We start from the raw sequence: 25,651 nt of genomic DNA, 5'->3' as shown, positions 1-25,651 counted from the left end.
TATTTAGCTGCTAAATACAATTTGTCCCACATCAGCTGTCACTTCTGTACATTCACCAGCCTCCTGTCAAAACTATTTCCCAGTTTTCAATCTGATGCCTGAAGAAGAGACAGTGGTATCATTTGAGTCTTTATAAAGTAACACCTCACCAGGTTTGTGAACTGTCACAAAGTTCCAAACTGAATGTTTGGAACTGCACAGTAAATAACAAAGGATCTGAGGAGTTTTTTAGTTGAGTTTATTTAACTTAAGAGAGTAAATGAAAATGCAATGCTTCTGTCTCTGACTGAGCATTTGAGTTTGAGTGTCCTTCCTCAGGTTATACTGCAGTATATGCCGGATAGAGTAATTCATAGCTCTGTAAAAAAACAACTGCAGTATTTTCTAATACCTGATTACAATCCACACGTGTGTAATTTTCTACCTTTTTATACTCAAATAACAGCAAATGTCGTTACTGTTGAGGAATCATTTACTGTTTCTCTCAGTCAACCTGATTCTTTCTTTACAACAGAAAATAACAGCCTTTTACACATGTTTCTGATCTTCGACATTTTCAGTCCGTACATGACAGGATTAAAGAGCGGCTGACAAGTCAGGAAGTATAATGATAAAAAAATTCGTAACATTGGATGAACACCATTCATATTAAATCTGCTTTGAACTATTTCAAATAAAGAACCAAATGAAAAGTTGAGCAGAGAAGCAAGGTGAGGTGTGCAGGTACTGACCGCTCTCTGCTGGGTCTGTTTGGAAGCAGAAAAACACACCTGGAGGATCCGAACATACGTGTAAATTATTGAAATTACGAGACCAAAGACTGTAACAAAAGTTGCAATAAGTCCATAAATGTTGATTATGCTGGTGTCAGAACAGGCCAGTTTCAAAATGGAGTGGTTGTCACAGTAAACTTTGTTTATGATGTTCCCACACAGCTGTAAGGATGAACTCAAAGACACAATTAAGACAATGGCAATGAAGGGATACAACCATATGATAGCAACCAGCACGGCAACTTTGTGAAACGTCATTCGTGTGCTATATTGTAGAGGATCACAGATGGCGAGATATCTGTCATAGGACATGATGGTCAAAGTGAAAAACTGGTTATTTACATACGAATGCACAGAGAAAACCTGCAGGAAACAAAAGTAAAGAGAAACCATGTGAATGTCAGATAGAATCTGAACCATGAGGAATGGAAATAAGCCTGCACTGCCCCACAGTTCGTTCACAAACAGGCTGCACAGAAACATGTACATAGGTTCATGTAGACTCCTGTTGGTGCAGATAACAACAATGAGCAGAAGATTGGAAAAAATAATCAACACGTACAAAGACAGAATTATCAGGAAATAGAAATATTTCAAAATCCTGGTGTCAAAGTAGGCAGCAAGCATGAAATATGAGACCTGAGTGGAGTTCATCATCATTTCATTTTCTTTGTCAAAGCAGTGACACAGCTTCTGCTAAAACTGAACCTGAAACAATCTGCAGAATTATCTGTTCAATTATGATATAGATTTAAGCAGTAAGAATAAATGATCTAGATACAATAAAGAGATGCCCAAACGACAGCTTTCGCTGAATTACAATCACCATGAAGATGAAAAGAGACTGAATTATGCCTCGTGCTGAGCTGCTGTTCCTGACACTGATTGACATGATCTGCTTCAGACTCTTTTATACTTTTATCGAGAGGAGACAGCAGCCGACAGACGTCATCATCAAAGCACCGCAGACAGGGGCAGAAGCCTTGGAGGAGGGTCTCAGAGGCTATTTTCAATTCGCAGTCCCTGACAAATATGAAATACATTTAAGATGAATGAGCAGAGGAGACAGCGAAAATATTAATATTACACTTTGATCCCACAGGGACAGACATGAGGACAGACTAGCAGTTGCAGGACAAATGACAGACTGATGTTCAGAGCTGACCAAGCTGACATTTCACTTCTTTAAATTAAGTTTTATTCATGCGCAGCTAAAAGCAGAAATCACCTCTATCTCCACCTCCACAGCCAAAGCTACTGTTTATAACTGCACCAAAGTACATTTTAAGGTACTTGTACTGTTGTACTATAAATGACAATTTTATGAACTAACCCAGTTAAAACTGAAAGCTAAATTCACACAATGAGAAATTTAATCCCAATGACAAACAAAGGTGCATTTCAGGAAATTAGAATGTGGTGAAAAGGTTTTTTTTTTTAATTAAATTCAAAAAGTAAAACTCTTTGTGTTAGTCAAGATTCATTACATGTAAAGTAAAAATTTTCTAGACTTTTTTTGTTTTTTTTATCTCAGTGAAAGCTTACAGCTCACGGAGAATAAAAAAGATCAGTCCTGGATGGAGCTGATGGAGTTTATTGGATTTCTGGATGGAGAAATGTTTATTTCACCATTTTCACACTGAAGCAGTAATACACAGTTTAATGTTTCACCCTGTGTTGTTCAAACCCAACAAACAAAGGAGCTCCTCTTCCTCCTCTTCTTCTGTTTCTTCTTTTCCTCACTGGTTTCACTTCAGCTGTATTACTACTACATGTCTGACAGCAGGACAAACAGTATCTGAACTGGATTTTAGCCAGATTTCCTGTAAACACATATATAATGTTGTTGTCACCTTTGTCCTGTACAGCCACCAGGTTCTTTATGTTGATTCATTCCCACAAATAATCCAACAGCTGCTGGTGGAGCTGCTCTACGTCCTGAACAATGGCATTATTTCCCTCTGTTACACAAAAACTACAACCAGCAGCTGCTGTAGAAAATTACTGTAAATGCTTAAAGGTGAGAGCTACAAACTGAAAATACTAAGAACATGTGGTTTAGGGCTGATCAGGAGATTTGTTGAGTTCTAATAATATGTAGACTATCAGCCTCTCTTTCGGTTCTGAGTTCATGTTAAACACGAAGTAGTTAAAAATATTTTGTCAAAGTGCAGAATTCAAACATCAGATGATGGTAAAAACCTACGGACATCATTAACCTCACACACTGAACCGGAGACACTAGTTCATTCATCTCTCGTCCAGTGAACGAGTTACAATGAAGCCTAACAACAGACTTTTACATTTGATTCTGATCTTGGACATTTTCAGTCCGTACATAACAGAGTTAAGCAGCGGCTGACATGTCAGGAAGTACAACGACAAAATTATTTGGAAAACACTGCTCACACCTTTCATTTCCAATCTGCTCTCTAATATTTCAAAGCAAACTGCAAAAGAGAAGTTGAGGATGGAAGCAAGGTGAGGAGTACAGGTGCTGACAGCTTTCTGCCTGGTCTGTTTGGAACCAGACAGACACACTTTGATGATCCTCACATAGGTGTAAAGGATCAAAATTAAAGGGACAAACACTATGAGAAAAGTTAGAAAGAGACCATAAATGTTGTTGGCATTGGTATCGGAGCAGGCCAGTTTGACGATGGAGTAGTTAAAACAATAAACCTTGTTAATGACGTTGCCACACAGCTGTAAAGGAGCAATCAGTAAAATCAAGGCAGCGATCGCAATAAATGCGAATGACCATGCCAAAGCAATGAGCACAGCAATTCTTTTATTGGTCATCTGTGTGTTATACTGCAGAGGATGACAGATGGCAACATATCTGTCATAGGACATGATGGTTAGGTTGGACAACTCTGCACACACATAAGAAAATATACAGAAAACCTGCAGGAAGCAAAAAGGAACAGAAACAGTGTGAATTTCAGAGAGAATCTGAAACAGCAAGAACGGAAACAAGCCTGTACTTCCAAAAACTTCATTCACAAACAGGCTGCACAGAAACATGTACATGGGTTCATGCAAACTCCTGTTGGTGCAGATAACAACAAGGAGCAGAAGGTTGGAGCAAATAATCAACACGTATAAAGACAGAATTATCAGGAAATAAAAATACTTCAACAGCCCGGGGTCAAAGTAGGCAGCAAGTATAAAATATGAGATCTGTGTAGAATTGACCATGATCCTAGTTTTGGCTTTTACAGTCATCATACAGTATCACTGCTCATTGATAAACATTTGTGAACTCCTGACATTTGTTATTCAGAAAAGGCTCCTTTTCACATTCTGTGGTAAAATCTACTTAAACACAAATGTTATACAAATTCACAGTAGTCTACATTAAGCCTCTGAAGTCCTGCTGTAACACCCCCCAACTGAGCAGAACGTCTGCTGCTGCTCCTTTTAACCTTGTGCGGCAGCGTCAGACTGAGCTCATTATCACAGGAGCCGCTGGCTGTTTCTCGTTACTAACGTCAACCGTGACCTCAGTGTGATTGGTTACGTGTTAGTTTCACCTTCACACATTAAAAACTGGTTGTTGGACGCTTCTAAAGCACTTCGAATGGATAATTTCTAAATCAGTCTCTAATCAGGTGTCTCACCTTGTCTGTCAGGGACAGACATGAGGGGGAGTGGTCTACTGATGCCCCCAACCAAGTGACCCTGAACTCCCATCTCCAGAAAAACCCATTTAAACTAACTGTGACACATCAGAGAAGGACTGCTCCTGACTGATGTAGGAAACTGGACATTGTAGTAGGCCATATGGAGAAAGACTCTGCTCTGTGGGGGCAGGACACCTGGGACAGATGAGCCTGAACCTCCAGATGCTGAAGGCCCTGAACAACAGAGGCTGGTTTGGATCAGTTTGACCCATCTGAGTTTGGGGATGGATGTATTCTAAAGTTGGATCTCAATACTTCATGTCCCCATAAATCTAGTTCAGGAACGTTTGCTCACTTCTTTTTGCAAACAAACAGTAGGGTTCTGTGGCCTAACTTTAATATTATTCAAAAACTGTGAACAGGAAGAGACATTTCAGCGATGTGAGTTATGGACAGGGACACAACAGATGTGAATCTTCACTAATGAAAAGACATTAGTAAAGATAAAGACCTCAAAGTAAACAGTAAAAGTCTTCAGCTCTTACAGCAACTGCATGTGTACAAATAAAAGCTAAGTTCTTCAGAATTCGTGTGAACTTTGGACAAATGAAAATATTCTGACTTGCCATTAGTTGCATCACTCACTAGGACGAATTGTCCATCCCATGGAGTGCTCTACAGAGTGGCCTGAGGGGAGGTCATTATCTGTCCTCTGTGGACCACTAAAACCAGTACTGAGCTCTGAACAGGATGATTGGTCTCACTGGTCACAGCTCTGACTGTAATTTGCTTCAGGGGGAATTAGTGGAAATGGTGGCTAATGTAAAGACACTTCAGGGACAAACATGTTGACATGATGAAATTACCTTTGACCTCAGGTACAATAATTTGACTTTCTCAAAGCTGGGTGTCCTCTGTGGGAAAGTTTTTAACTATGAATATCACTTTAGATGTTTTGTTAGGAGCAGCACGGTGGTGGAGTGGTTAGAGCTGTTGCCTCGTAGCTAGAAGGTCACTTGTTCAAATCTCCATCAGTCTGCAGCCTTTCTGTTTGGAGTTTGCATGTTCTCCCTGTGCTTGTCTGGGTTTCTTCCCACAATATAAACACATTCATGTAAGGTTAACTGGTGACTCTAAATTGGAGTAGTTTAAACAATAAACCTTGTTAAAGATGTTCCCACACAGCTGTAAAGGAGCAATCAGTAAAATTAAGGCAGCGATCGCAATAAATGCGAATGACCATGCTAAAGCAATGAGCACAGCAATTCTTTTATTGGTCATCTGTGTGTTATACTGCAGAGGATGACATTTACATGGTACATGGTAAATGGTCTGCACTTTTATAGCACTTTTCTACCTATTGTTACTCAAAGCGCTTTACACTTCTTCTTATTCACCCATTCACACTCACACTCATACAACGATGGGGGAGCTGCTATGCAGCTGGCCAACACTCACCGGGAGCAACTAAGTTGGGGTTCAGTGTCTTGCTCAAGGACACTTCGACATGTGACTGGAGGAGGTGGGGATTGAACCAACAACGTTTGTCCGTTTGTATATATGTCTTTGTATCAATATCAATACCAATATCAAAATGTTTTTCTGGCATTCATTTACATTCAGATTTCAGTTTTTGTTTTGTGCCACATGGGGATAGTTTTCAAGGGCAGAGGAATGTGAGGATTCTGTCTTCGACAGCTTTGTGACTATTAGGAGTTAGGCTGTTGAGCGTGCGATTCGTAGCTCGTCCCACCTTTTTTGGGATCACTGAACTGAAGTGTTTTTCTCTGAATGTTGGACTGTGAGGTGAAGGGACTGGCAGACGTGGTTCCCCAGTGGAGCACAAATGGATTGTAGGCCTGGGTGAGGGAGTAGAGGTAGAACTGCAGGAAGAACTTGAAGCCAGTGCCGAGATCTCAACAGTGTTGTCACATGTGTTCTGGCTTATCAGGCCAAAGATGAGCTGCTGTGTTTTCAATCCTCTGCTGGGAGCTCATCAGCAGGAGACCACTGCCTGCATGTGGAGCTGGGTTGAGTATTCAGACTTAACAACATGCTGTGAAGGTTACTGAGCGACTGGTGGACGGTGTTGGGTTTTGTGTGAAAGGCTCCTTCACTTCTGAGAGGATGGGAGTCTCCGAACATCAACCAGTGTCTTGCATTGAGGACGTCCTTTTAGATTAAGCCCTGCTCACTCTGACAAGACAAAAGGAATGTGTCTGTGATAGTTCACAGAGGACAAGAGACAGTCTGCTGCTGCTGAAGCCTACAAGTTTGGTAGAAGATGAGAAACTTCTCCATCTGCTCCAGAAATACAGTGGATACAAAATACACAAAGTAAAATTGGGTTTAGAGTATTTTCTTTGCTCAGACTAAATCCACAATCAGTGCTGAGCCTGAAGACTTCATGTAGATGTTTCACTGCTCGTCCTCTTTGGACTTCTTCACACTGAAGAACATGAAAGAAGCTCGACTTCGCACTTTTTATCAGCTCAGTGACAGAACAGGATTGATGAGCAGAATAAATGAACACTGCAGTACTACTACTACTACTACACAGTTGAGAAGTACAACATTAAATGATTTCATGTCCTCACAAACACAGAATGAAAAATAACTTCTCAGAAACAACACTAAATAACTGAAATTGTTAGTCACACACACAAAGGAGGAAACCCCTTGCAGGAACAGACCCCCCCTCCCCCCAGACTGATGTCATCATGTCTGCATAAGAGCCACTGCCTGCTGGGTGTTTGTCCAGCAGCTGTGCAGGATTCACAGCTACTCGTGTATTTGTTTCTGATATTTGACTGCACTTTGTGTCCTCTCTCACAGGACGACTGGTGGTTTCTTTTGACCACACCTTGATTTTTCTTGTTTATGTTCTTACATTTACATTTGGCTTTGAGAAATTCAGATGAGGTTTGTCATTTTTCTCACCTCCATTTAACAAAACACTTTGTGTGAATGTGTCAGATTTGTCTTCATGATGAAAACATGTTTCATGTGACTGTGAATTGGTTTAATGATTGACAATCACAAATGTGTCCCACCTGTGCTTTTATTCAGTGAGGACACACTGTCTTTTGGTGGTTTTCTGGTGAATTGTCTTGTTTCCTGAAGATTCATCATAAACAACTTTCAGAGTGAAAATCTTTTCAGAAACGTTCTCTGTGTTTGTGTCTGTGAACTAATGTTGAACTGTGACTCTTCACTGCAGGTTTCTCCCTATGAAATACTTCAGCATGGAGGAGACGTCTGAGGACTGTAGACAAAACAAAATCCACTGTGGTTTTTAAACTTAAGAGCTTTGATTTTCTGTTTGTGGGTGAACCTCCATTTTGATGTTAAACTGGAATATGTATGGATACCGATGTTAAATCCAATATGCAGGAAATTAGTTACTTTAAAGGTTAAAACTGTTTACAGCGTAACTTCTCTACATGTTTCCTCTAAAGGTTGAAAGGTTTTAAATTAATTCCTTAAGTGAAACATCCAAACATGGTTGGCTCAGTTCAGCATCTCTCCATTTGATCTCATTAATTTCTGTTTCAGGGCTGAAGAAAACTGAATGACATTTTAAATTAAGTTAGATAAACTGCAGTGAACACGTTTCAACACTGTTCACAGGGGGACTTCACTATCAGTGATGTGACACTTTCCTGATGGAAAATAACTCTGAGATTATCTTTGTGCTTCAGGGTCTCAATGACTCCCTGACAAACCGACAGATTTACTTCACCTTGGCTCTGATGTTGTACGTCTTCACCATCCTTGTCAACCTGATTCTGATCGTTACTATCGGTCTGGAGACAACGCTCCATGAGCCCATGTACGTCTTCGTGTGCAACCTGTGTGTTAACGGCATCTGTGGAGCGTCAAGCTTCTACCCCAAGTTTCTTCGTGACCTTCTGGCCGACTCTCAAACAATCACATACTCTGGCTGTTTGACTCAGATCTTTGTGGCTTATTGTTATGTTTTCTGTGAATTCACCAATCTCACTGTTATGGCGTACGACCGCTACCTGGCCATCTGCAAGCCGCTGCAGTACCAGGCGCTAATGTCGATGCACAAAGTGGCAAAGCTGCTGCTGCTCACCTGGTGCTTTTCGCTGTTGGAGACATTTGTTGGTGTTCTCCTGACAGCCAGGCTCACCATCTGCAGCCGCCATGTCGGCAAGATATTCTGCACCAACTGGGAGGTGGTGAAACTGTCGTGCTCCAACACGGCCGGCAACAACATCTATACCTTCGTTCTCACATTCTCACACTTATCTCAAACAGGGCTCATTCTGGTGTCGTACACCCGCCTAGTCAGAACGTCGCTGCAGTCACGCTCCAGCCACAGAAAGTTCTTTCAGACATGTCTGCCACACCTTATCGCTCTGCTCGTCTTTGCCACTTCGCTGTTATTCGACGTCATGTACTCCCGTTATGGTGGTGGCACGCTGCAGACGCTGCAGAATGTGCTAGCTGTAGAGTTTCTGGTTATCCCACCTCTCATCAACCCCATCATCTATGGCATTAAACTGCAGCAGATCAGGTCCAGGATTGTCCACAACTTTACCCACAAACCAGAGCTTCTAAGATTATTCTAATGGTGGGTTTCTGTGCTGGGCCTAGTTGGCTTCACATTAGAGGATATAACCCCATAATTAACTACAGACTATAGAGCTAATTTTAGCATCTTGGTGCCTGTCCTGAGATGGAGGAATTTGAGGGTTTGTATATCGAAAATTCAAACTATGAGACATTGTAATCTTTTTTTTTATGATCAGGAAAGTCAAGACTCAGAGGTCAGACCAAAGAATAAAACAAAAATAAGGGCCATTACATGTTTTCTGTTAGCTGCCTCAACATGTTTGAACATCAGTTTACAAATGACTTTTATATGGATGTAACAATAATTGACAGTGGTAAAATAAAATAAAGTTTCACTTTAAAGTTGAAATTATACCGATCAACTTCACTTTGTTTTTAAAAATCTGAACAACTCCAATGACTTTTAAAGGTGTTTTTAGCTTCAGAACCTAAGTTCTGCCTAAGTTTTGTTGTTTGTCGCTTCCAATTAAAAGAAAAAATATAAAAAATAATGGAATGTGATGAATTTGAGGGCATATTCGTTATTATCAAGTAACTGTAGTAAGATTTAAACTGTAAAAACACACAATTCGTCTTCCCGTCTCAAAGTACAGGGAAGTCTGGACAAGATATAGCTTTGTACTTTTTTGTACTTTACAGTATCACAGTTTCAAATTTGATCAGTTATTCTTCTACTGAGCTTTCCACATTGACAACAAGCCAAATACTTACAACCTCCTGACTGGGACACATGGGGAACCTGGGGCCCCTGCCACCATATCAAATTTTCAGCACTCACCCCTGATTACAGTAAATAATTTAAACTAAATAATTTTTTTTTATAAATAAACATAAACAAGTCCTTAATTTTTAGAAAAAGAAACAATTTGTATGAAAACATGTATAAAAGGAACCTGTGAAAGCTAAAGAGTCTGCAAGAATATTATAAATAACATTAAATATATGATAAATAAAATGTATTTTCACAATTTAACTGTATAATTTTACCATAAATATTTATGGGAAAGGTAAAGTGCACATTGTAAAAAGATGTAGAAACTACATTTAGCTTAATATTATATAACTTCTATATTCATGTGTATATGAAGGACCACAGCCTTATTATTATGAGCCGGCTGTGCATGAAAGAGACCAGGACTGACAAATAGGAGAAATAATGTAATTTACCAAATAAAATTAGTGTTGGTCTTCTGATGCTGGATGGAGTTTTAATAATTGGCCGTAACAGAAACTAATGCACAAGGACAAACCTGTGTCTGTTGCTTCTCACATTATTGATTCTCTTTAACTACCTTCAGGTGCTTTACGACAGGGGAGAGCAGTGTTTCCCACACATGCAATATACTTGGGGGACCAAGATTGTTTGTTTTAGTAAAGTCAGTAAAGTTCCAGAATTGAGTAATGTGCAGAAAAAATAACAGTGCAAAAACAAAAACACATTTGTAATAAAAATGTAATTCAGTGTCAAAAATTAAGGAAATTCTAATATGACAAAATGTGTACTTTTATACTCTACTACTATTTTAAACATTTTTCTGTGATTTACAGTTTTAAGCTAATTTCTCCATTTATTTTCCAGCTTTAAATGAAAGCATTCAAACTGTTAAATCTTGATTCTCTTTTATTATTGGATCATAACAACACCACACTGAAAACCAGTGTTTGTTTGCAATGTGTGGACTGAAGCTGCAACAATGAAAACAGACGAGGTCTCTGTCGCCTGTTCATCAAAAATCACGGAGCAGAAGCTTCTTTAACAATAAAACACAACTACATAAAGCTCTACGAGTCTTTAACAGCAACACGTGCAACATAAATATCATCAGTATAAAAATAAATACGTGAGGAGAAACTTTCACATTCACATAAACAGCAAAAGAACAAAGAGAGGAAAGTATATGGAGCTGATTTCTGACAATTCTCCTTTTTAGGGGCCCCATGTATAGAAGTTTATTGATGACAAAAAGTATAATCTGATCTGAGTGTTTTCGTGTGACATTTTCAATCATCTGGTTCTTTTTTTAAATTAATTTTTTGGCTTATAGAACATAATTAAAGAGAAAAATATCATTAACAGTGAAGTTTTTCATTTAACTTGACCAACAGCCCCCAAATCCCCAATTATGTTGTTTACTGTTAAATAAAATCACAAAAATTGAAAAACCATATGCTTAAAAATCACAAAATCATTTTTCAGGACTGTTGGCCACCACATTTCAGCTAGTCCACCTGTTGATTTAAATGATGGACTGTTACATCATTAACAGACTTTGGCAAGGCCCATAGAACCATATAATCTAGAAGCTGAACTTAACTGGTTATATACTGAAATTTTAATACTCACTTTTAGATTTTAGATTTCAAATCTGGATCCTTTCAGTAATCAGGTTTTTTACTGAATACAAAACAATTTACATTTTTGGAGGTTTGTTGCCTCCTCTTTACATTAAAAAAGCTTGATGCATCTTGATGTTTTTAAAGTAACTAAGGATTAACTCAGAAAGCAGCAATGCTCACTTCAGGAAGAAAAACCTGATATAAATTTCAAATTTAATAATTAATTTCAAGATAATAAAATAGAATTCTAATGTGTTGTTTTAACAAAAGGTTTGAACAAGAAACGCAACAACTTTCTTTTTTGTCAACTACAGGCTGCCATACGAAAGCCAGTTAACTAATTAATATAAATTTAAGTTTCATGGTCAGTTTTTTTGTCATTAATAAACTTCACAATATTCTCATCCTGCAGAAAAACTGCGTTTTTGTAAAGTGCAGGACTTCAACGTAGGGACTGAAAGAAAATAGTTGGTTTTAGCAACACTTTATATGTAATATTCTTCACAGACATATGCTTTTTTTTATGAAAATATATTTGTAAATACTCTGTTTTTCTTAACGCTTCCTGCAGCTGCACAGAGTCTCTCCTGATAATTAATATCACTTAAAATAAGAAACGGAAAATTTAAGACAAATAAAATCACCCTTTGGTTGGACTGTTCGCCCATCATGCTCTCTGCTGCAGTATGATTATACAGAATAGCACAGTTCAGACCTGCAACAAAATAACTATCATTTTTACGATTTGATTCATTTTCTGTCTCTAACATCGTCTGTCATAGTCTTCCAGGGTCCAAACTGGTTCTTAACTCCTGCTGAACTTTATTGACATTACAGAGCAAAGCAGCTAATTTGTCTTAATTTGACAGGATGTGACAACAGGTGACGAGCCACAGATTTGCAAAAGTGGTGGCCACAAGGTGCAATTAGACGAAGCGACGTATCAGATTGTTTTTTTCTGGCTCCAGGAACTCATCCAGTAGAGCGGTGGTTATCTTCCTGAGCTCTTCCTCTAGACTGGACATGTCACTGCAACACAGATCACACATGTTGATATTTACAACTCAAAGAAGCAGGGTTACATAGTTTGAAATTTTAGCTGAAAAACAGGCTGAGATGTAAAAGCTTCATTAGCTTCAGCCAGGGCTGTGTATTGTTACCTTGACTTTGATACCGGGACCTGAATGATGATTTTTTTGATATCAGTGGAATAAAATCCATTAAAAAAGATTATTCTACAAATCTTTAGTTTTATTTTTTAGCTCCTTGGCATTTTTCCACTGGAAGCCATTTTCTTGTTCCTAAAGGAGGAATTACTGTTGGATAAGACTGGCTTACTTTCAGCTTGGTGTAGTTAATAAACTGACAACTGGGTGAAAATCAGTTCTGCAACACTACACAAACTCAGTAAGAAGAATGAAGAACATAGAAATCAATCACCATCATTCACTGATTCTCTGTCCTTCACTCTGATGTGATTCACTGCTGGGCAGATGGGAGTGGGAGGGGCTGTTTGGGAAGGGGGAGATGCTGTCTCTCAGAGACAGAGACCACCAGAATTGGCTCAGTTTTATGATGTGGAAAATTAGGCAGACCATTACTGAACATACAGTTCTTGTTTTATCGTTTTCTTAGCAATTAGCAGACAACCTCTCTGTGTTAACACATACCAAGACAGAGGGAGACCGTGGAAAAGGATCACTGCTGAAAGGATCCCTTTGCTGCAGGTTTTTGCCTGTTTAACAGGTGATAGACTAACTTTAAATGGCTTGTTACTCAAAGAGATTATACTGCAGCTACAGAGTACACAGACACAAAGAGCTGAGATGGAGGAGACAGAGCTCATCATTGACACTACAACTACACTTTTAGATCTGGTAAAATCATTGAGTTGCACTAGCAACTCAAACTGTTTTTTTACATTCACACATTTTAACGTTTGGTCACAAAAGGGAAACACTCACACTGTCGGTTTCTGGCATAAAACGATTAAAGTTCAATACCCAGCCATAAAGTCAGCTCACCTTTTCCCCGGTGCAGCACAGAACTCTGTGTAATATTTAATCTTTGGTTCGGTGCCACTGGTTCTCAGTGTGGCCACAACATCATTCTGTAGTGTGAAGGTGATCATCTGACTGCTCCTCGACACAGGAAGTACCTGCACAGAGTCACACAGTGTCACCGCAATCACAAATCAACGTAAAACCATCAGCTGTTACTGGACCACATCTTACTGATCTGAGGTCAGGCTGGCTGCTGTCGTATCCTGTCGTAACATCTCTGATGTGGACGATCCGGACACCACCACACGTCTTTGGGTATGAACCCTCACCGTCAAAATTTCTGATCCGTGCAAAGATTTTCTGGATGGTGCAGGGTTCATAACAGATGACGTAGGAGGTTTTGGAAACATGATAACCATATCTAGAGACAGGAAGCAACAACAGACATGACTTTCAAAGTGAAACAACTATTCCACACCTACCTCCACTCAGATTTCCAACTGCAGACACTGCAAAGGTATAGATAATAAACCTTGGATGTGTTAGCACAGCAAGTGACAGAAACAGGTGCTTTTTCAAGGTTCAGTTAAAAAAGGGGTCAAAGATGAGTAAACACACAAATACACCTTTACTGGGTCTACAACAACCATCAAGTACAGTAGAAAGTATCTGCTATGATTTCAAAAGTTATATCAGATGGAATCTGCAACTGAACGTCTTACGGATGAATCAGAAAAATCAACAAAAACATTTGACTCCCTTAATCTGCAGCAATATGTATTTATTCATTTATGTTTGTTTTTTAGTTGAATTATGTTGATTTAAAGCTCAAGAAATCCAAAAAAGCTAAGACTAGTTATTAAATAAAGATAAATGCATGATGATTCCAAAGTCAGCAAGTAATCAAGTCAAATGATCACAATATTGAAGAAAATAATGATGATGGTTTTATTTTCACTGTACTATCCCAACAGGCTTTGACTTTACACTCGTTTCTTGTCAGTAAATTGAGAGAACTTTACTTTTATTGGCCTGAATATGAGGGAGCTTACGTTTCGTAAATATTGTGCAGTTGTTGGTTCAGACTCAGGTTCTTGTTGTAGAGGTAAGCAGCCATTTCAGCCACGACTGCCGCCGAGCTCACACCGTCTTTCTCTGGGACCATACTGCCACACAGGAAACCTGAACACATAGGGAAAAAAATTGTGAAATTGAACTTAAATAAAATACAGTAAAAAAATAAATTCCATTACCGATCGACTCCTCGAAGGCAAATATGACTCTGTTTCCTGTTTTTGAGAGTTCATGAATTCGGTTCCCAATCCATTTAAACCCTGGAAGAGTTTCCTTTTTGACACAGAAAGACACAACACATCAAATCCATCAATAAATCAAATGGACTGTATATAGCACACTGTCAGGTACAGAGAGTTGGACCATGCCCTGTCAGAAAAGTGTGTCTTGACAGTAGAACCCAACTCACCTCGAAGTGGAAACCCTCGATGCGAGCAAATGCCTGAAGTATCTTGGAGGACACAGTGGTGGCCAACATGTACACCCGCTCAGTGGCTGCAGGATCTGGATGGTTTTCCTTCCAGTTGAAAAACATCCACCAACCCAGCAGAGCTGCCAGTTCGTTACCTGTAAACACTTTCCAGCCACACCTGTAACACAAGTAGATACAGAAAAACTACACCTGCAGCACATGTAAACACACACTCAAGGATCACTTCTTAGCTAACACTTGTTTAACTCTGGAGTGAAGTCTCCTTGAGACTTTGTGTCTAAAAGTTACCTGCGAGATTTCTCAGCCACAGCCAAACGATCAGCATCAGGATCTGTCGCCAGAACAATTTGAGCATTTTCCTTTTCTGCCAGAAGAAGAGAAAGCTCCTGGAAAACAGGAGAAAATATAACTGATTATTACCGAGTCTAAGATAAAGCAGTTAAAGATCTGGGATCTGTTTCTTACCAGGACAGACTCTCCCTCCTCTGGGTTAGGACAGCGGACAGAGGAGAAGGTGGGGTCAGGATCTTTCTGCTCAGGGACAGGGATCGGTGGAGGGAACCCAAAGGTCTGGAAGGCCTGCTGGACAAAGACATGTCCAACACCATGGAAGGACGAGTGGACAAACTTCAGTGGACAGCTGCTGTTCAGATCCCTGAGAGGCAGGAGAAAATTTAGTTTATAGCCTGTGGTAAAAAATAAACAGAGACTCGTTTCACCACAGAGAGGACTATAGCTTAGCAGAAGGATTTAGAGGTTTCATTCACAACCAAGTACGACTGCACCAGTCCTGAAGCAGTTGCAAAGTGTAATGTGGGTAAAAGACAAATAGGAAGCAACATTCTGGACTAGCTGCAGATGAGCACTGATTCCAGAGGTCTGGGGTTTCAGAGACTAGTTCCGAAGGTACAGGGACTTGCTTCAGGTGTAGAGGAACTAGATCCAGAGGTAGAGGGACTAGTTCCAAACATAAAAGGGAATATGCCCTAAAGCAGTGGGACAAATACCTGAGGACAGGGGACTATGAACAGAGGTAGATAACTAGTTTCAGAGGTTCAGGGACACCTTGCAGAGTTAGGACTATTTCCAGACATAGAGGGACCTAGCTGTAGAAGTAAACTAAAGTTTTCTTACCTGTGGAAGCAGAGGGATGTGAGTTCGTCCATGTAACAGCTATTGATGTAGGTCAGTGGGTCAGTCCTTAAGGAGGAATTCTCCATCAGCTCCTCATCCCAGCAGGAGGCACTCCAGGGCTCCAGCTGCTCCTCAATGCTCCGAAGGACCTCCTTGTCATGGGGTGAGGCAATCTGAGCGCCATTAGACCAGTACACCTGCAGAAGATGATACATATAGACTGACAACGAGCAAACGTTCTTCAACAGTAACACAAGTTCTTATTTTGACACATAAAGAAACAAAACGTCCTTGCTCCCAGAAATTCAGATTATGAAAGAAAGGAGGTGAGTGAAGTAGATAAAGAACATTCAACAAACAAGATTCCAAATAGGATGGATGTTTGTGTGTGTCTCACTACAGATGTAAATCAAAACACTACCAGGAAATTACTCAGGTGATAGAACGGCATGATGTCTTATAACACAATGAACATGTATGTAGCACAATGAAAAGGGCCAGGTTGAAGATAACATCCTCAGAAATTCTTCAGCCTAATTAAAACTGAGCTGGATGGAGCTGCACAGAGCGTAGTAAATAACACACAGGAAAGGGAACTTTAAATAATAATAATATTTTAAAATTTACACACCAAATATAAATTATTCAATTTGTTTATTGTATGATTCTGCAGAATTAGAAACTAGAAAAGCCCAGACACAACACTACAACAACAGAAACTCTCAACAGCTTAACAAAAAATTTGGTCATTGACCAAACACATTGCACCAACAGGTTTAATGTCTAGTGTTGTATTTTGGTATTTTGTTTCTGACTGACCTTGTACCCGTTGTCCTCTTTAGGATTATGTGAGGCAGTGATCATCACTCCAGCTGCTGCCCCAAGCTTCTTCACAGCATACGGCTGAAAAAAAAAAAAAAAAAAGAAGAAAATATACAGCTTCATTAGTTCACAGATGGATGATAATGGAGAAAACTGATGTTTTAGCATTTACTCACCACATATGGTGTGGGAACGAATGTGGAGAAAATATGAACAGTAACGTCTCTGCTCAGCATTACAGCAGCTGTCAATTTTGCCAACCTGAAACACACAAAACAGACCTCGCCAGTGGAACCAGCTCCCACTTTTCTTTTGAGACCAGGCTTAAAACCTTCCTCTTTAATAAAGCTGTTAAGCTATACAGTAGATTTAGACTGCTGGGGGACCTGCCTGTTGCACTGAACTCCACTCATCCTGAGCCTGGTTCTGTCTGAGGTTTCCTCTATTAAAGGGAGTTTTTCCACTCCAACATCTAGTGTTTGTTCAAGGGGGATTTGTTTGGCTTTATTGGTACATTAACTCAAGCTCAAATATTGTACTTTTTACCTCCCTATATCTGTCTGAGATGTATTATTTTAAATACAGATTTTTCAATATAAAAAGGTTTGTAAAATTAATCTGAATCCCAGTTATCAGTTCCTCTAAAGACTTAATCTCATTACATTTGTCTCACGTGGTTTAATTTCATTGTTTGCCAAAAGAGGTAAAATTATCCAGTATATAAAGGAAGTTTTGAATTTTATTTATTGCCTCTGTCAATCATCTTTAACTGGTTTATAAAGCTGCATTAAATTTGTGATTATATCAGATACAGTATCATCATTTATCTGGAAACAAAAGCTTTTACGTCTGATACTTAAGCACATTTTCTTGATAACACAACATTTACATATATGATTATACAATTTCTCATACATTAAATGAAGTAAGGGTTTTAAGTACCTGTACAATGGAGGGACAGTAAATTCACTTGTGCTTTTTGTGGTTTAGGCTAAATCTCCAACTCTGGACAAATGAGGTCATAAGACACACTACGTTTAAATGATTTCCATAGCTTTGCTGTTACTTTATCAGGCTGAGCTCCTAGGGATCGACTAATTGTTGCTAAATTTAATCTATAGAATTGTTCTGGTTTATGCCAAAATCTAAGAGAAGAATTTAAGGAGCTCTTATTATTATTTTTACCATATGTACTGTTTAAAGAGAATATATCATAGATTTATAGAGGATTACCGCTGACTGCTGCAGCCACTCTCCTCCTGTCCTCTGGTGTCAAAACCAATAACCACCCCTCTGCTGCTGAAGTCCGCAAAATACCTGGACAGGTACGAAAATAATCCCTGAAAAAAAAAAAGAAAGAAAACATTTTCTTTTTTTTTAAGTTGACTTTTTCTTCAATTAAGTTTGTAATAATGTGTGTCTGACCTGTGTGGACTGGATGATGGTGAGATCATTGATCCGGTTGAATCCAGCTCCCATTGGTGCTCTGAGTCCAGCTGTACCGAAGCTCATCCTGCTGCAGAGTCTGGACCTCAGATCATCCAACTGACCAGACACTACCAGAGACTCCACCTGTACCCGAGTACATTGGTTCTACACCAGAGGACAAAACTCCATTAAAACTTTTACTGTAATTACTGTATTAACTTTGTGTCTTTTTTCTCCTGTAGTAGTGCATCTCCCTCTTTTTGTACCTTTGTGCAGGTGTTTGTGGCTTTGTGTGTTTCCAGTGTTCAGCTACTAGTCCCATCAACCTTGGTTTGATCACTGCTTCTCATTTAATTTAATTTTTTTTGTTGTCCTTTTGCCTTATCTCAGGAGTTTGTCTGCATGTTGATTTGGCACAGTTTTTACGCTGGATGCCCTTCCTGACACAACTCTCCCCAATTTCTAACTGCACGGCTGGGGATGGGGATGGGCTGTCAGAATCTTGGCTAAGGACACTTCGACATGTGATTGGGAAGAGCGGGGCAGGAACCTCTGACCCTATGGTCAGTAGGCAGCCATTCTGTACAGCTGGGCCAGTATATGACGGCAGTGCCTCGGTTGGTAAACTGGTTACCAATACAATTGTGCATCAAAATTTTGAAACATAGAATTTTCTCTATTTCTGCATAAATGTGAAGTAAACATGAACCACATTAAAGATATGAGACAAAAACATTACACTTTTTTCTTTACTAAAAAAATTATCCTAATTGTGTGTAGAAAGAGTATGTGCAGGAGGAAGCTGCTACTCTTCAAAAAGAACATTGCTGCTTGTCTACAGTTTGTAAAAAACAATGTTCCGTGGACTGAGGAGACCAAAGTAGAACTTTCTGGATTGAATAAGAAGTTTTTTGTTTGGCGACAACCAAACTTTGCATTCCAGCACCTCGTACCATATCCTTCTCCCATCTGTAAAACAGGGTGGTGGTAGAACTCAGTTAGGCGCTGAAAAACAACCCAAGAGGCCAACTTCAAACCAACTGGACAAATCACCATCAACGACATTTACCAAGGAGATGTTCTTTCCCAGCTGCTGCTTCATAAGGTTCATAAGGCTGAATCCCCTCAGCCAGATTCTCACTGATCCATACCCCCAGGATATACACCCAGGACATTGGAATATCATTCTGACTGGATAAATAAATATGGATGGTAACAAGGAGAGTTAGGATAGTCAGAACTAATGGGGTTGTACTAACTAAAGGTGATGTTGAGGTGATGTTGAGGACAGCTCAAAGCAACAACATGCAAACAATTTGCAATCCTGCATGCAAATGGGAGCCATGAAGAGCCCACAAGGAAAGCAGAAACTGACAAATATCTATAGAAATTAAGGCAAGTTAAGAAAAGTCCAGGCTATCAACACCTACACTTCCCAGTCATCAGGTACCCCACTGGCATAATAAGATGGCCCAAAGAGGAAGTAGACAAGGATGCTCCTTAAAATACACAGACGGTTTCACCCAAATCCATCATCCTGAGACTGTACAGTAAGTGCAAGAAAGGAACCCGCGGATTATTGTGCTTCAGAGCCACTGTCCAGGATGAAACAACAAAGATCCGTTAATACATCACCATGATGGCCCCAAGTGATAGTGTCCTCAGTGAATACTTCAGGCAGCAGAAACCAGATGAGAAAGGGAAGGAGAGCAGGACAAACTCCTGCACTGTATGTTCCACTGGCAGACAAAAAAAGTGGCTGATATTGAAAAATCTATCAGTGGCTCGAAAAAGCTGACTAGAAAAACAGTACAGTGGCACCAATCCTAGCAGCACAAGAGCAGGCTCTAAGTACAAGGTCAATAGAGACTACAACCCCAATTCCAAAACAGTTTGGACAACGTGTAAAATGTAAATATAAACGGAATGCAATGACTTGAAAATCTCAACAACCCATACTTTTTTTTTTAATTAACAATAAAACATAAACATATAAGTTCTTGAAGCTGAGATATTTAACCATTTCATGCAAAATATTAGCTCATTTTTGATGGCAACAACAGATTTTAAAAAGGTTGGAACAGGATAATTTTTACCATTGTGTAGCATGCGCTCTTATTTTAACAACAGTCTGTAAATATCTTGGGGGTTAATAGACCAAATGCTGGACCTTTATGAGGGGAAAGTTGTCCCACTCTTGTCTGATGCAGGATTCTAGCTGCTCACCAGTCTTGGGCCTTTGTTGTTTGTTTTATGATGCAGCAGATGTTTTCTATTGGTGAAAGGTATGGACTGCAGACAGGCCAATTCAGCACCCAGACTCTTCTCCTGTGAAGCCATGCTGTTGTGATGGATGCAGCATGTGGTTTACTATTGTCATGCTCAAATATGCAAGATGTTCCCTGAAATAGTTGTTGTCTGGATGGGAGCATATGTTGCTCTAAAACCTCTCTGCACTTTTCAATGTTGATAGTGTCTTTCCAGATGTGTAAGCTGTCCACACTAATGCCCTCCATTCCATCAGAGATGCAAGTTTTTGAGCTGTCTGCTGATAACAAGCTGGATGGTCTCTCTCCTCTTTAGTCTGCAGGACAAGCTGTCCATGGTTTCCAAAAATTATTTCAAATTTTGATTCATTAGACCACAGAACAGTTTTCCATTTAGCCACAGACCATTTTAAATGAGCTTTGGCCCAGAGAACACGGCCAAAGCTGGATCGTGTTAACATACGGCTTCTTCTTTGCATGACACAGCTTTAACTAATATTTGTGGATTGTATGGGGAAATCCGTTCACAGACAGTGATTTCTGGAATTTTTCCCGAGCCCATGCAGTGATGTCCAGTAAAGACGCATGACTGTTTTTAATGCAATCCTGCCTTAGGCCCCAAAGATCACCGAGACATTAATTATTTCCCCCAGAAAAGAAGATCCCTTTAATTAAACACTATACCAGTAACCTCAGATATGTCATTAGACCATCACACACACACACACACACACAATTAATTAAAAAAAAATTTCCAACCGAGAAATATTTTTAAACTGAGAACTCTGGTGTCAACAGCTGAACTAGAAATGATTATTCTCGCTTTTATTTCCTCTCACCTAGATTACAACAGCCTTTTGACATGTGTGAGTCAGAAGGAACTAAACCGTCTTCACTTAACTTGCACTAGTAAAAGATTACACATCATCCCGGTTTCAGCAGCAATTCACTGGCTTCCAATTCATTTTAGGATTCACTTCCAATCCTACTGACTTTTAGAGCTATACATCGCCAAGCTCCCACCTATATTTCTGAGATGCGTATACTTTCCAATACTACAAGAAGTCTTAGATTCTCAGACCAGTTTTTACTGGTTGTTACCCATACGCGTTTTAAATCCAGAGGTGATTGAGCATTTCAAGCAGTGGCTCCAAGATTTTGGAATCCTTTGCCTTTCCCATGCCACTTTGTGATTCTTCTGTGAAAAGTGGTATAGAAATAAACTTTACTTACTCACTAACTTGTTGTAGAGGCTGGGATATACAAATTCTTCGCAATTTTACGTTGAGGAACATTTTTCTGAAATTCTTCCACAATTTTTGTTGCAGACTGGTAAAGCTCTGCCTCTCTAAAATGATCCTTTTATATCCAGTCATGTTACTGACCTGTTGCACATTAACCTAATTAGTTGTCAAATACTCCTCCATATGTTTTTGGTTTGTGGCAGTTACTTTATGTGTTAGATGGAATGCCATAACAAGTTGCTGGCATAGTGTATAAACATATACATATAATGTGATCTACCTCTGAAGGTGGTTAAGCGTGACCAACCTCCACATATAGACTGACAAACTGGTAAAGGCCAACCAACTGGACATAGTAGTGGTGGACAAATATAAGAACAAGGCTGTAGTGATAGATGTAGCAGTGAACGCAACATCAGGAAGAAGTAACATGAGATGCTCGAGAAATACCAAGGGCTAAAAGAAGAGTAAAAAAAGATGTAAAAGGTTAGGGTACAAGTGGTCACTGTAATAATCATATAATATGATTTCATATATATAATATATATATATATATTTTTTTTAAATAAATATATTATATATAATATATATTTATATATTTAAATATATATACATTTTTATTTTTGTACATGTTCAAGAAGAATATCTGTTGAATGAGTTAAATTCACAATACTCAATACTGACTGAGTTTTATTCGACAGTCTACAGAGTATGATATTATAAAGAGATCCTACTATAAATGATAATGTTGATTAAGTCCCTAAGCCTGCTGCATGTGTATATTTGTGACCCTTTACCACTCTGTTGACATTTAAAGTTGAGGTTAGCAACAGTCACTGGAACTATGACCTTTAAAAAAGAGGTCATAGATCTGAGATCAGAGGCCGTAACACACGTGATACACTAGGCTCTGACTGCAAAAAAAAAAAAAAACTCAGATCAGTTAGAACCATTTAACAACACCTTGGAATCAGTGACCTGATGCATCAGCACCATGATGTAGCAACATCTCTCTGTGTTGCTGTTGGATAAGTAAATTAAAATATAAACTGAATTATGTATAAATTGTGTACAGTTTAAAAAAATATTACAATGGCTTCAGAAAGTATTCAGACCTCTTTACTCTCCAAAAATAGTTAAAAATGCATTTTTTATTCATCAACTCATAAATGTGCACTTACAAATTGAAAAAAACTTTTTGGAAAGTCCATGGACCTAAGTAACCAGGTTACGGTCGGCTACTGAATGTCACCATACAGTTAAAATCTGTGTGCCAGGCTTCTAAAATAACTCAGGTTAGTCTTCTGCTGCATGTATACATGGATTTCCAGAAACCAGGTTTCTTAAGTGTATGTAAACATTGATCCCCAATTGCCAGAGAAAGATGATTTCTCTGAGTATCCCGGTTACTTAAGATCCCCCCTCCTCTCTCTGTTTTGCTGGTCTTTGTGCACAGGATTAACAATGAAATACATTAACACCATGTCTCCACAGGAACATATGCCACCTGTTACCAAACTTCACTGTGTGCCCTTCACAAAGGTTCAGAACCCAATATACTATTACTAAAGGTGGGTACTAGCCTTATTGTTGCACAGCTGCTGCTATTATTATACTTTATGATGTTTACAATAAGTAAATATGGCCCGAGTTTAAATCTATTTTTAAATCATGTTTTTGTCTTGAGTTCATGCTGACATAAAAAACCCATTCAAAATTTGAATTTCCCAGAACACTAAAGAAAACAAATTTATTAAAAAAAAAAGAGAGAGAGAGAAATTTTATGTTTGGCCCATATAGCCAAACATATAGCCATTTATTTACAACAGATTAAGTCTGCAAAATGTGAAAGGACCTCAACACCTTCGGAAGTCATGTACATTCTGTTAGTTTTGTAATTCTAGATGAGTATAGATGTGGGCAAATACTGAGTTTTAACTATGCACATCTATTTGGGAGATAAGGTCTGCAGGCAGCATGTGGATGGTGGTGGATCTAAACACCATTCAGTGAAACCTGTGTGCTACTGAGGCTGGATGATTGAATGCAACTTACACTAACTGTGCTGTAGGGCTTTTTGTAATGTGGCTCAAATTTGCTGAGTCATGCTGCAGTAATCGCCTGATGACACACAGAGCTACTCTGCATCCAGATCCCCGTCGGTGTTGCTGCCTGCCAGCGGGCCTACACTGCGTGCAGCCCATACGTTTGTGTCGTCATTTAAGAACGCGCTCTTGCTTTCAGTCCATTTTAGAATTACTTGCATATTGACATAATTAACGAGAATAATAAACGTTACTCGTACATGTTCCGACCTGCCTGGTCCATGTGGTCTTATTCGGCCTAGAGACTTTCAACCCATCAGCTCTTATTGAAGACGCATGTCCTCTTTCACAGATGCTGAGCTAGATCTTCCCACTCGAATTCAGTGTAACGGGAACTTATCCGTTTGCTTCCTAAATCTGATGGCCAAGTCTTAATGTAACGGAAAAGGTGAGGTTTGCGTTAATACACTGTGAGCCGAATTGAACAGACAATTCGAGTTATCCACAAAATGCACTATGCAAACCACCATAATAATCTGTTAGTCAATTTGAAAGTTCGCCATTAAATGTAGAAGTTTTTTAGTAAGTCATGTGTAGCGTTTGCGCCATACACTCGGCCAGGCACAGCGGTGCAGGCAGAATTTCTATCCCTGTAGCTTCTAACTGAGAGCCGGACGGACACTCACTTTGTCCCACGTTAACCACTGGTGCACCGCCTTGTCCAGCTCCTGGTCGCCGGTACTCTGGCACTTAATGTTGGCGTTCAGGTCCCCGGTTACTCCGTTATCCTCCTCCATGTTGCCAAGACAGGACCGGGCTAACTAAGTGAGTTGCAGCACTTCCATCTGACGGCGGGTAAAGTAGCTAACGGCTAGGCAGCTAACGGCCGCTCAGCGAAGTGATACCGCGTTAGCTGTCCCGGTTCCTGGACCTCATCTCTTTGTTGTTATGGCTGCTGCTGAACTCCGTGACCCTGAAATTCAGCCGCTAACACAGTGAAGCTAATAGTTGCTGCAGACATCCGCGGGGAGCCGATCAGCTCACTAACTGTATCCTAACCGACAACATTCCTGTAAATATTGCTCTATAAAAGGTAGAACGTGACACAGTTATTAAAGTTCATAAACGCCACAGTTAAGTCTCCGCGAGGCCGAAAACAGAATCCGAAATCTTTCAAAATAAAAGTATGTCTCTTACAGCTTTATTTTGAAGGAAACATCAACGACTTTATTTTACTTCCATATAAATGAATATAAAATCGGACAAAACAAACTAATGTAACAGATCAAGAAGTAACAGGCCAAATACAACGGAAGAAAAATAAACATTAACCAAGGACCCCCCCTGCCGCCAAAGTTTACTAAATAATACATTATGAACAATAATGAAATACTAATTTTAAATGGAAATACAAGGAAAGAAATACGATTAAACACAACATATATGACAATAATAAGTAATATAATTAAACATTAAGAAACAATTATTATTTAAAGCTTTCTAGAGATAATGAGCTTTTAACAACATTTACTTTGGCATTCCCTAATAATTCACCATAGTCAGGGACTGAATATAAGCTCAAGTGTTGGACTTACTGTAGGTGAAGTTTTGGTATTTTATTTCATTTGATTAATATTACCAAATACAATCAACATTCCTTACTAAAATAACATTTACAAACGCAACAGTTTATAGAATAATTATCTACATCTTTATCAGCTGCAGGATTAATAATGTATCAATAGTAATAATAATTATACAGTAGTTCACTACACATTATAAGAACTGGTCAATCTGCATAATGAGTACTTTTATGTTTGGTGATAATACTTTGTTCTTAAGTCACATTTCAATCGATGACTT

The 25,651-nt window shown here is 39.2% G+C and overlaps 4 protein-coding genes across 5 annotated transcripts; 1 reads left to right on the top strand and 3 right to left on the bottom strand.

Moving 5' to 3' along the window:
- Positions 1 to 488: 488 nt before the first annotated feature.
- On the bottom strand, positions 489 to 1,433 carry LOC137129300 (olfactory receptor 6N1-like). Its single transcript, XM_067508280.1, has one exon. It carries the CDS (start codon positions 1,431 to 1,433, stop codon positions 489 to 491), a length of 945 nt encoding a protein of 314 aa, XP_067364381.1.
- A 1,590-nt stretch (positions 1,434 to 3,023) lies between these two features.
- LOC137129298 (olfactory receptor 11A1-like) lies at positions 3,024 to 4,004 on the bottom strand. The gene has a single exon (XM_067508271.1). It carries the CDS (start codon positions 4,002 to 4,004, stop codon positions 3,024 to 3,026), a length of 981 nt encoding a protein of 326 aa, XP_067364372.1.
- A 3,607-nt stretch (positions 4,005 to 7,611) lies between these two features.
- Positions 7,612 to 9,251, top strand: LOC137128363 (olfactory receptor-like protein DTMT). The gene has a single exon (XM_067506254.1). It carries the CDS (start codon positions 8,065 to 8,067, stop codon positions 8,995 to 8,997), a length of 933 nt encoding a protein of 310 aa, XP_067362355.1. The 5' UTR covers positions 7,612 to 8,064; the 3' UTR covers positions 8,998 to 9,251.
- Positions 9,252 to 10,604: 1,353 nt separating this feature from the next.
- Positions 10,605 to 24,947, bottom strand: pgm2l1 (phosphoglucomutase 2-like 1). 2 transcript variants are annotated; one of them, XM_067506224.1, is made up of 14 exons: positions 24,475 to 24,947; positions 18,230 to 18,397; positions 18,038 to 18,144; positions 16,981 to 17,065; positions 16,802 to 16,885; positions 15,983 to 16,179; positions 15,314 to 15,503; positions 15,137 to 15,234; positions 14,825 to 15,005; positions 14,595 to 14,688; positions 14,394 to 14,523; positions 13,573 to 13,762; positions 13,363 to 13,496; positions 10,605 to 12,367 (listed from the first exon to the last, which is right to left on the bottom strand). In XM_067506224.1, exons 1-14 carry the CDS (start codon positions 24,583 to 24,585, stop codon positions 12,265 to 12,267), a joined length of 1,872 nt encoding a protein of 623 aa, XP_067362325.1. In that variant the 5' UTR covers positions 24,586 to 24,947; the 3' UTR covers positions 10,605 to 12,264. The 2 variants fall into 2 exon arrangements, with proteins under 2 accessions (XP_067362325.1, XP_067362326.1); XM_067506225.1 differs by lacking the exon at positions 24,475 to 24,947 and adding an exon at positions 18,499 to 22,209.
- Between the last annotated feature and the right edge of the window lie 704 nt (positions 24,948 to 25,651).

Source organism: Channa argus, chromosome 6 (assembly GCF_033026475.1).
Source record: "Channa argus isolate prfri chromosome 6, Channa argus male v1.0, whole genome shotgun sequence".
Taxonomy (NCBI): domain Eukaryota; kingdom Metazoa; phylum Chordata; class Actinopteri; order Anabantiformes; family Channidae; genus Channa; species Channa argus.
This window is presented reverse-complemented; position numbering and strand designations above follow the sequence as displayed.

Coding starts and splice junctions, on each gene's coding strand:
- LOC137129300 (XM_067508280.1), bottom strand. CDS start 1,433: ATGATGATGAACTCCACTCAGGTCTCATATTTCATGCTTGCTGCCTAC.
- pgm2l1 (XM_067506224.1), bottom strand. CDS start 24,585: ATGGAGGAGGATAACGGAGTAACCGGGGACCTGAACGCCAACATTAAG. Junction 18,398..24,474: donor AGTGGTTAACGTGGGACAAA/GTGAGTGTCCGT, acceptor CCTCTGGTGTAG/AACCAATGTACTCGGGTACA. Junction 15,235..15,313: donor AGGAGGGAGAGTCTGTCCTG/GTAAGAAACAGA, acceptor CCTGTTTTCCAG/GAGCTTTCTCTTCTTCTGGC.
- LOC137128363 (XM_067506254.1), top strand. CDS start 8,065: ATGGAAAATAACTCTGAGATTATCTTTGTGCTTCAGGGTCTCAATGAC.
- LOC137129298 (XM_067508271.1), bottom strand. CDS start 4,004: ATGATGACTGTAAAAGCCAAAACTAGGATCATGGTCAATTCTACACAG.